The 10,404-nt window shown below is 44.8% G+C and overlaps 3 protein-coding genes across 3 annotated transcripts; 1 reads left to right on the forward strand and 2 right to left on the reverse strand.

The window, feature by feature from the left end:
- Nucleotides 1–267: 267 nt before the first annotated feature.
- On the reverse strand, nt 268–4,937 carry adat3 (adenosine deaminase tRNA specific 3; the record flags this gene model as incomplete). The annotated part of the gene is made up of 2 exons (XM_083996902.1): nt 4,881–4,937; nt 268–1,317 (listed from the first exon to the last, which is right to left on the reverse strand). Exon 2 carries the CDS (start codon nt 1,300–1,302, stop codon nt 268–270), a length of 1,035 nt encoding a protein of 344 aa, XP_083853028.1. The 5' UTR covers nt 1,303–1,317; nt 4,881–4,937.
- On the reverse strand, nt 2,583–4,337 carry alkbh6 (alkB homolog 6). The gene is made up of 2 exons (XM_083996183.1): nt 4,295–4,337; nt 2,583–3,938 (listed from the first exon to the last, which is right to left on the reverse strand). The coding sequence occupies exon 2, from the start codon at nt 3,931–3,933 to the stop codon at nt 3,229–3,231; it is 705 nt and encodes a 234-aa protein (XP_083852309.1). The 5' UTR covers nt 3,934–3,938; nt 4,295–4,337; the 3' UTR covers nt 2,583–3,228.
- Nucleotides 4,938–5,309: 372 nt separating the features above from the next.
- On the forward strand, nt 5,310–9,498 carry osgepl1 (O-sialoglycoprotein endopeptidase-like 1). The gene is made up of 7 exons (XM_083996654.1): nt 5,310–5,587; nt 6,360–6,747; nt 6,850–7,054; nt 7,468–7,616; nt 8,191–8,321; nt 8,409–8,480; nt 9,409–9,498. The coding sequence occupies exons 1-7, from the start codon at nt 5,367–5,369 to the stop codon at nt 9,485–9,487; spliced, it is 1,245 nt and encodes a 414-aa protein (XP_083852780.1). The 5' UTR covers nt 5,310–5,366; the 3' UTR covers nt 9,488–9,498.
- The last annotated feature ends 906 nt before the right edge of the window (nt 9,499–10,404 follow it).

Here is a 10,404-nt window from a genome sequence, read left to right on the forward strand (position 1 = left end):
TTATCTTATGTTTACCACTGTTTTTATGTTTACTGGGCAGCAGAAGTCAAGCTTCAGTCAGTGTCACCAACATCCTCTTTATCCCTTCTAACAAAGCTGTAAGCCTCAGTCAAACATCTCTGTCGATGGTTTTCAACTACCGGGTACATATATTTTCAATGCAACAATCACTATTTGAATGAACTTTATTTAAAACAACTGCTTTTGTAAAAAAAAAAAAAAAAAAACAACAACACTGGTTTATCCTTGTGGACAGACCTTCAGTGACTATATGACCTTGTTGTCATGTCTGTTTAGATCCTCACACTGTTTGGATAAGACTCCTTTGAAAACCTCAAAGCGATGGTTCAAATCTTTCTGCGAGTGGATTTTCAACTTTGTTCCCAAGGCCCCATCGGCAGAGGCGGTCCCGTAAAACACGCGGCCGATCCGCGAGTGCACCAGGGCCATGGCGCACATGACGCAAGGCTCTCGGGTCACGTAAAGGTCGTAGCCGGTGCATATGTAGGGCTGAGAGCCGCCCTCCGTCTCGGACCCATTCCGACAAGTGTCCGAGGTCGGCGGGGCGAAGCGGCAAGCGGGGTACCTGTCGAAAGAGTAACAGCCGCCACCCTGGCTCCGAGCCACCAGGTCAATGCAGACCGTGACTGCGTGGTGAAGGGGGTGGTCGCCGCGGCAGTCGTGGCCCACCGCGACGATGGTCTGCGAGGTTGGGTCGACCACCGCGGCTCCGACCGCTTCCATGCCCATTTCCTTGCCGGCCTTGGCGGCAGCGAGCGCAGACGTCATGTACGTGTGCATGGCGGCTTTCTGAGGCGGGCTGAAGAGCTCTCCTCTCAGGGCCACCGTCACCTGCTTGTCCTCGTGGAAGGACGTGGGCCAGTGCTTGCTCGCCAGCTCAAACTGAGGTCGGGTCAAGGGTTGGCGCGCGGGGACCTTGACCACGAAGGGTTCGCCCAAACCGTTGCGTCTCACGCTGTCCGAGGGCGGCAGCAGAGAGTCCACGGTGGCGGCCTTCCCGCCCGGCGCGTCGCTCACGAGGCACAGCAGGACTTCCAGAGGGTGAGGGCTGTCCTTGGCCTTGCACGCCCGCACCCTCTTGATGTGCTGAAGGCCGTCCAGCGGGTAGAGGCCGTTCAGCTCCCTGACGAGGCGCGACGTCTCTTTCTTGTCGAGGACGGGCGCGGCGAACGCCTCGATCAGCTCCACGTCCTGTGACTGCTCATCTGACAGCACGGGGTACGCCACCCAGGAGTCCGTGTCAAACTGCGACCCTTTCCGGCGCTTCGTCTGTGGCTCCATTGTTTTGTCGTCTTCCTGTGAAATGTGATTTCACACCAAAGTCAAAACAGTGAGTGCGTTTGCAGGGCAGAGCACATGTCGACAAAGCCACACAAAACTAAATCTCTGATCGCTTTAATACAGCAGCCTCAGTCTGTGACCTTTGACCTGGAGCTTTGCATATTGAATGACTTCATGGTCTCATCACTCATAAGCATAAACAAGCTGGTTGCTATTTCAGAGATGACAGTGAACTTGTGATTAATAATCTCTGTTTAATAAGTAAAATACACCACAATTCTTTAACAATCTTTCAAATTAACCATTTGTATTACATTTAATTTGTGTTACTTTGACATAAACCGTTACTTTGCAAAGCAGATAGATCATTGAAGAATCAAACAGAATGTGAGGCAGGTAGTTAAAAAAAAAGAAAGAATGCAATATACAGTATTAAGATGAACAGTTTTGATGAATAACAGGATAACATTCATGCTCTCATAAGCCCGGTTGATTCTTAAGAGACAGATTTGAAAGACAATGCTCAACAGAGGCTGAGATCTCCTTACATCTAGTTCCCTAGTATGGGCCACACTCCAAAAACACTGGATTCTATTTCCCATAATGCAACATCCCTAAACTTTCTCTCAGATTTGACAAAGCTCTGTCCTCCTGAGCCCCTTGACAACATTACACAACTATTGCCACACGTCAGGAGAAGTAAAATTAATTGAATGTATAAACTTGGTGGAGCCCCGCCCCCTAAATTTGGTCATTAAGGAGATGTGATTAAGATAATAGGCAGTGATCAGTAAGTAACACACTTTACTACTCTCTGGTGGACAAACTAGGAATGACACTGTTCCTAATAAGTGAACCTGTCATATATTTGGCCTTTGTGTGCTGCAGTAAATACACAGCTGATATAGACATACCCGTGCAAAGCTAAGATCATATGATATGCCATTCTGAGTGGATTGGTTGAGCTCTTTTGTCAAGTAAATCCAGAAACTCTGCACTGCACAACCAGCACTAATCTTATCTCATGTATGCAGCTGTAGACATTCTTAAAGGGATAGTTCAACATTTTGGCAAACTGGCCTATTGCCATATCACTATAGTCTTAGTAGTAGGTTCGTTACCTTTAATTGTCGGTGCAAGCTATTTTTAGAACGGTGGAGCAGAGCCATGAGCTGCTCAGAGCTACGCTACGGAGACTCGTGGGATTTCTTGGTTTCCCTCATTAAACTCATCAAATACACAATCCAACAACTCCAAAAGGCTCTTGTGGACAAGTTGTGACCTGCACATTCACCACGCTATGAGATAATAACGTAACGTTACGAGACAGAGTTGTTTTTGAGGTAAATTCATGCAAAACTGCTGATGCACGTTCCCGTCAGGGGCAGTTTTTCGGGAAGCAGTCTCTGCATTTGCCTCAAAAACAACTTTTGTCTCATAACGTTCCATTATTATCTCATAGCGTGGTGAATGTGCAGGTCACAACTTGTTGATGAGGGCAATCAAGAAATCCCATTAGCCTCCGTAGCGTAGCTCTGAGCAGCTCGCAGCTCTGCTCCGCCATTCTAAAAATAGCTTGCACCGACAATTAAAGGTAACGAACCTACTGCTAAAACTATAGGGATTATGGCAAATGGCAATAGGCCAATTTGCCAAAATGTTGAACTATCCCTTTAAGTGTCTCATGAATTGACAAAACCCTCTGGTTCTTCAATCAGCTGATTACAATCATTTTTCAACCGAAAACTAAGTAAGAAAAATAAGCTGTGACCTCTTCAGAGGTAGCTGAGATCATCTGAGGCAGTTGAAGTGATTCACTGCATGTGCAAATATAATTCAATACAGTAATTCATAAAGCAGCCTGGGTTTAATGTCCATTACACTAGTAAATATTGTTCTGTATCAAATCCAACATTCAGTCTCTCCTCATTTCCTTCCCAGTACAAGCTTTGTCTTTATGACTTTGGGCACATGTCGTATAGTCAGTGACACCCTGGTGCTCCTTGTCAGCGTCTCCCCCGGCTCGGCCCCGGCAGTCGACAGGTTCGCCACCTTGTCCGTCAGCGTGTCCTGGGCACACGGCCGGATGCCATGAAGGAGGCTCTGGTACATGTCGTCCTGGAGGATCAGAAGACTGCGCGGCTTCACCAGCAGCGAGAACAGGTAGCGGTTCTCCTCCGTCTGCGGGGCGTCTCCCTCCAGGCTGCCCACGGGCGTGTAGAAGTCCAGCAGGGTGTGGGAGCCCAGGCTGATGGTGGTGACGGTGGGGTGGTACAGAGGGCCGTCTTCGTGAGGCATGATCCCTTCTCCTGGTTTATACTCATTCACCAACACATGATTGGCTGTTTTCCCGCAGAATGCACCCAAAGAGGAAATTTTCTCACAGTGCATGTGCAGCCAGTCGGGGATCTTCTCTGCCAGCATGCCTTTGGGATGTGGTAACCCTCCCCAGTTCTGAAGCCTCCGTCCTGACAGCTGAGTCCACTTGGTCTTTGGGGACTTGTAGACCTGCTGCAGCAGGTAGGACTCCTCATCCTCTGATATGAAATCTGGGATGTAATACACTGTCGGTTGGGCATTGTGCACCACATACTGCTTCATTTCCTCCACAATACAAGTTGGATGTTCCATGTCTCCTTCAGAAAAGTCAAAATAATACTATTGTTAAAACCTAAGCTTAAAAAAAGCTAATGCTATGTAAGCTCCCTGCTGGCGGCTAACAGATATAACAACTCGTTAACTGCTACAAGAAACTTTAACTAAGACGAGCACCAACACGCACAGGTCTGGATCATGTTATGTCCTGGTGAACGAGCTAGCATCTGAGCTAACAACAGGACGTCTGTCATACAACCAAGTGCATGTTGGTAGCATTAGCATCGTTTAGCTTCCTCAAATCCTCTACATTCACTCTAATTCTTACGCCTTAAAAATACTAAAGTTGGCAGTAAACAGAGCGTCACATTGTATTATTCTTTACAAGTTCACCGACATTTATGAAGTGAGAATACAAGGTTCTTCCTCTGGTTAAAAATCCAGCCTGCGACAGGGAAACGCCACAACTGTACAATCACAGCCAAACTGGCGTGATGCATTCACGACTGTGGGACATCCCACAGATTTGAAGGGGTGAAACAATTTTGCACTGCAGTGCATCTGGTCGGAAACGTTCACTGAAGGGAAGATTTAAACGGCAGTTTTAGTGGTGATTCATAACGCCTTGCAGTTAATCATTACAGTTATCGCTGCCTGAAAATACAGTGCTATAAAAGAGCAATGCCGGTATGTTTGCTGCTCTTATTTCTATAATACAAGAGCATTTCATGTGTTACATTTACAAATATATACACAATAAATACGATTTTAAAAAACAAACAAAAACTTTGTTGGTCTGTCATCATTATGTCGTTTTGTCAGCGGGAGTTCAACATTTCTGGTGTCCCTGAAGGCGGCACAGCCTCTAAAAAGGAAAATTCTCAAACTGTGTGAAATATCGCCTCGTTTGTAATGTTCCCAGCACACAACTGCAAAAAACACATACACACCAAAATATATGTAATCATAAAATGGGACTTTACCTGTAATTAGAGCGATACTTTGAAGGGAATTGCGCTTGGTGAAAAAGCCTACCTATCACCTCGACTCCATGCTTATTCTATTGTGCACCCAACTAAAATGTCCCCCACGGGAAAACATCCGATTATTTGGACCCATTCGTTATTTCCTCTCTAGTTGTTTTCTTTTTATTGGATTTTAAAAGATTATAAAAATGTATAACGAGCCAGTGTTCGACTGGTGTAATGTTAAGCCGCTGTGTGTTCATGGCTTTCAACAAACTACTTGCTAAAAAGCCCAAGGACACAAACTTTCAAACTTGACGCTACACGGAATTATTTACATGTGACACACGTCGCTGAAGAACGCGCAAGGTCCGAGCCAAGCTGCGCTTCATCTGCACTGTCTGTGAAACTATAAATGTCTTCTTTACACACATGAATGTATTCTGTTTGTGAGGAGGATGAGGTCACCCTGAGTTATCAGATAGATTAACCGGGTTTAACAGCATGCTCCCTTCGAGAGGTGGACTGGTGCAGAGGCTGCTGCAGCTGAGACACACACATAGAGGACACACACCGTCCTGCTGTCCGTCACACGGAGCAGCCGCCTGCTCCAGACTGGTGCTGGGCATCGAGACCAGCTGTGATGACACCGGAGCTGCTGTGCTGGACGAGAAAGGAGCGATACTGGGAGAGTCTCTGCACTCCCAGAAAGAGATTCATCTGAGGTGAGTGTCAGAGGAGATACATTAACTAATGATGACTATTTGGGAAGTTGATTGTTTTTTGGTTTTTTTTTTTCCAACCTTTATTTAATCTCGAGAATCATTGAGAATAAGCCCTAATTTTTTTATGTCGAGAGTACAACACAGATTTACAACACTATACAAGAACAACACAGCATTAGAGCACAATAGATGGTTACATTCAGAGACAGAGGAGTTTGTTATCATTGTAAACTGACCCAGAGAAACAGTAGTCTGTAGTTTGAGTGTTAGCTGCAGAAAAACTAAAAGCAGTTCTTCCAAATGAGGTCTGAGTCTTTTCTTATATTCACATTTTTTGAGAAACTGAATTTTAAGGTCTTCATTCAATGTAAGCCATAATCATTACAATTAAAGTACATAAAGACAGGAAATGCTTAATTCTGCATATAACGGATCCATGTATAATGTATTAGTTTCACTTTTTGAATTGAATTACTGACATAAATAAACTTTTTCATGATAGTCTAATTCATTGAGATGCACCTGTATGTTGAGAAGGGGGAGATTGCCTTGCACAGCACAGATAGGAACCTCACATTGGTGCCGGTGGTGTCAGGAATTCCACCGCACAAAAAGTGGTAGTTTTAACACTGATTTATTGTTAAAAAGTCAAGCAGCGACGCGTTTCACCCTGTGGGCTTCATCAGGCGTGATGAGGCGTGATGCGGTGGAACTCCTTCCTTTTTCTTTTTTTTTATGCACCTGTATGTTGTTTCCTCCTCAAATGCTGCAGGACTGGTGGCATCATCCCCACAGTGGCCCAACAGCTCCACAGAGAACACATAGAGCGGGTGGTCCAGGAGGCTCTGGAGCGGAGCGGTGTGGAGCCCGGCCAGCTGTCGGCCGTGGCCACCACGGTGAAGCCGGGCTTGGCCCTGAGCCTGGGCATCGGCCTTCAGTTCAGTCAGAGGTTCGTGAGGCAGCACAACAAGCCGTTCATCCCCATCCACCACATGGAGGCCCACGCTCTGACCGTCAGGATGCTGCACCCCGTGGCCTTCCCATTCCTGGTGCTGCTGGTCTCTGGCGGTCACTCTCTTCTGGCCGTGGCCAGAGGGGTGGACCGCTTCCTGCTGCTGGGTCACTCTCTGGATGAAGCTGCAGGGGACACGCTGGATAAAGTAACAACCTTTACACTAAGTTTTATTTTACTGTATGTTGCTGCTCACTTTGTGATCATGAACACAACAGGTATTTATTTGTGTGTGTGTGTGGATTCACAGGTGGCGAGACGCTTGTCCCTCACCAAACACCCACAGTGCTCCACTCTGAGTGGAGGGCAGGCCATAGAGCTTCTGGCACAGAGCGGTGACAGGACCAGGTTCCCTTTCAGGACACCGATGGGACAGACTTATGACTGCTGCTTCTCCTTCGCCGGGCTACGAAATCAAGTAACAATGACGATAATGAAGAAAGAGGAAGAGGAAGGTATGAGAATTAGGTATGATCTAATCCATGTAACCATTCAGTTAACCAACACTAACCTTCTGAATGTATTTTATTTTACAGTGTACAGTGTATTTTTCCCATATTGAGATTATATATAGTGTGATATTGAGATTATTTGTATATACAGTATCTCACAAAAGTGAGTACACCCCTCACATTTTTTTTAAATATTCAATTATATCTTTTCATGGGACAGCACTATGACACTTTGATACAATGTAAAGTACCGTAGTCAGCTTGTACACTTTACAGTGCTATCCCCTCAAAATAACTCAACACACAGCCATTTGTGTCTAAAACGCTGGCAACAATTCCACAATATCTATAGCAGTTGACATAAAAAATATAAATGATATGCAACTGGAACTACCTTTTCTTTTGTCCGTCTGTAGGTGTAAAACAGGGAACGCTGTTGTCATGTGTGAATGACATTGCGGCTGCCACACAACACACTGTTGCTGCTCATCTTGCAAAGCGCACACATCGTGCTATCCTGTTCTGTCAGGAAAACAACCTGCTGCCGTCAGACAGTCCCACCCTGGTGAGTGTGTTACTTCACTTTATACCCAAGTTCATTGATGACATTTTTTATTTTATTTATTTGGATTGTAGAACTTGCATCGATCTCTTAAAGCCAGGTGACAACAACATTGACCACCAGCATCATAGTCATCTTTTTTGATTGTTTTTGCAAAATGTAATAAGAACTTAATAGTGACTCTAGATAGCATGTAGTTTTATGGATAAAAGCCTCAGTAGTATTCCTAGTACACCCACCTAAATAATAACAATAGGTTGGTATTCTATATTTCTCTTAATGTAAATAGTAATGCTCAATCTAATGTTAATGAAGTTGCAAATGAAAACAGTCCTCAAAATGCACAATTTCCTCCTGTTTAAATTCCTACAGTCCCCAGTTGTGTGAGTATTTTTTTGGAGGCAAAGATAAATGTATTATTTATGACCTTTGAGGATTTGTGCACTTAGAAAGAACCAAAGGTAAACAAAATACACAGTGTTTTGATGACAATGACAAAATGATAGGAGAAGATCAGCTCTATCCCCAGGATAAAGGAACGTTGAATGTTTGATCCATCCCACCTGCTTGTATCTAGGTGCTGTCTGGAGGAGTTGCCAGCAACCAGTACATCCGGAAGGCTCTGACTGTCATCACTGAGAGGACGGGCCTCCACCTCCTCTGCCCTCCGGCCAAGTTCTGCACAGACAACGGAGTGATGATTGCATGGTGCGTGTAGTCACATCCATTAGTGAAGGTTTTAATGGTCGCTAGCGTCAGATGTTCAAGATGTGGCTCATTTCTTTTTTCAACCAGGAACGGAGTTGAGCGGCTGAGAGAAGGGAAAGGGATACTGCCTCCCAACGCAGACGTCTTCTATGAGCCAAAGTAAGTGAGAAGTCAACTGTGGCACCGAACCAAAGCATCACGATCCAATGTGTGTGTATTGTTTATGAATTAATGCTGGCTGACACATAAACCTTTTTTTCTTCAATGTCTGACAGTAAAGTTGAGGAAATGTTTCCTGTTTTAGGTCGGCATGGATCAGGTTTGGATCCTGTTTTTGTTTTTTTGTTTTTTATGTCAGAGTGAAGCATTTTTAAAAGCTTTTTAAAAATTACTTTAATCAAAGTCAGAAGTTTGCACACACACTGTGACTTTGAAGGTACATTGTGTAGGAATTCCTCCCATCTAGCGTTGCGGTTGTATATCACAAGCAACTCAATCGTATTTTTCATGCTGCATTCACGTGAAATCGGTTAGATGGCAGACAGACGACAGCCGCTGCACGTAACGGCATAAACAAGCCTCTATGTAAACAAGTGGTCCGTCAGCACGAGGCAAAACAATACACGTGACAATATGTTGTCATGGCGATGTCGTATTGTTTACCTGACCCACGTTTTACCGTCTTTCTCTGGACTTCTGTGACTAAAATGACCTCTGGTTTGTTACCGACGGCCGTCTGCCCGACTGCAGGTGAATGCAGCATCAGTGTAACGCTCCATTCCTCCTCACTGCGTTACCACGGTGACTTTTCACAGACGCCACCTCCACCTGAGCCGACAGCTCCGGTGTCTCCGCTGAGTTTCCGTGGTTTCCTACCGTCACGCTGCCACTACTTACATACTTTTGAACGAAATAATCGATTTTCGTGAATAGATAACAGGAGAAGTTACACAGTGTCCCTTTAAACAGCTTGGAGATTACGGTTTCCTCAACTTTACTATCACACATGGTGGAAAATAAAGTTCATGTGTCTTTCTCTAAACTGTATGTGAACTTTTGTTTACAACTGTATCTACCTGTGTTGCAGAGCACCGCTGGGTGAGGACATGACAGCAGAGGTGAGGGCAGCAACCATCAAGTTACCGTATGTCAGGATGAAGCTCTGACACACGTGGTGATCAAAGTTTATACTGTGTATCAAGCACATCACTCAGATATTTATTAATAAATGTGTTATTATACAAATCAGTTGGTCTTGTATTTCTTCCTGTTCTTGTGAACACAGTATCTCAGATTGACTTGAGGGAACTTCAAATGTGGCACAGACGTTCCCTCGGACTCAAGGGTGATGGGGAAAAGACTAAATTACAGCCTGACCTTGTAAATCTTAATATCGACATGATCAACTTCACATTAGGTGTCAAGTGAACAGACTTTGTTGTTATTACTTAATTTCATTTTCCTGTACTGGTGATACAGCTATGTCCTTCCCAGCTGTTAAAGTAGAAATCTAAAGTTTATCCAGAGGGTGGTGCTGAAGAACAGGCAGGACATTTCTTGATCTTCCCATTGGATCATTCTTCACGGTACCTAGTGGTAGAGTGGGACAAGAGGAAAGGTCAGTGGCTCAGTGAAGTTGGGTTTGAGGGACAGGGCCGTTGCTAGGAATTCTGGGGCCCCTGAAAGAATACCAAAGTGGGCCCCTGACTTTTCCACTTTTTTTCTTAGACTACATATGTATTATCATTTTTTATTTAGCCTACTTTGTATTGATGCTAATGCAGCATTACTATTAGTCAGGGTCTTATGCAGAATAATTCAGTCATACAAAGATTGGACTACTGGGGTTTTTTGTGGGACCTACTGGGCACTGGGCCCCTAGAGTTATCATCACGTTTCTCCCCTATACAACGGCCCTGTTGAGGGATATGCAGCAGGTGAACATAGAGCAGTTTTTGGGGGGATAAGTTTAAATTTCTGTCTCTCAGGCGTTTTACTGCAGGATCTCTGTTCCATGGTTAAACTCCCCTTGCTGAATTGATGAGGTCAAAACCCAAACACAGCATAAACACGGCACAGTCTC

Source organism: Trachurus trachurus (assembly GCF_905171665.1).
Source record: "Trachurus trachurus genome assembly, chromosome: 21".
Lineage (NCBI taxonomy): Eukaryota > Metazoa > Chordata > Actinopteri > Carangiformes > Carangidae > Trachurus > Trachurus trachurus.

Coding starts and splice junctions, on each gene's coding strand:
- osgepl1 (XM_083996654.1), top strand. CDS start 5,367: ATGCTCCCTTCGAGAGGTGGACTGGTGCAGAGGCTGCTGCAGCTGAGA. Junction 8,322..8,408: donor AACGGAGTGATGATTGCATG/GTGCGTGTAGTC, acceptor TTTTTCAACCAG/GAACGGAGTTGAGCGGCTGA. Junction 8,481..9,408: donor GACGTCTTCTATGAGCCAAA/GTAAGTGAGAAG, acceptor CCTGTGTTGCAG/AGCACCGCTGGGTGAGGACA.
- alkbh6 (XM_083996183.1), bottom strand. CDS start 3,933: ATGGAACATCCAACTTGTATTGTGGAGGAAATGAAGCAGTATGTGGTG.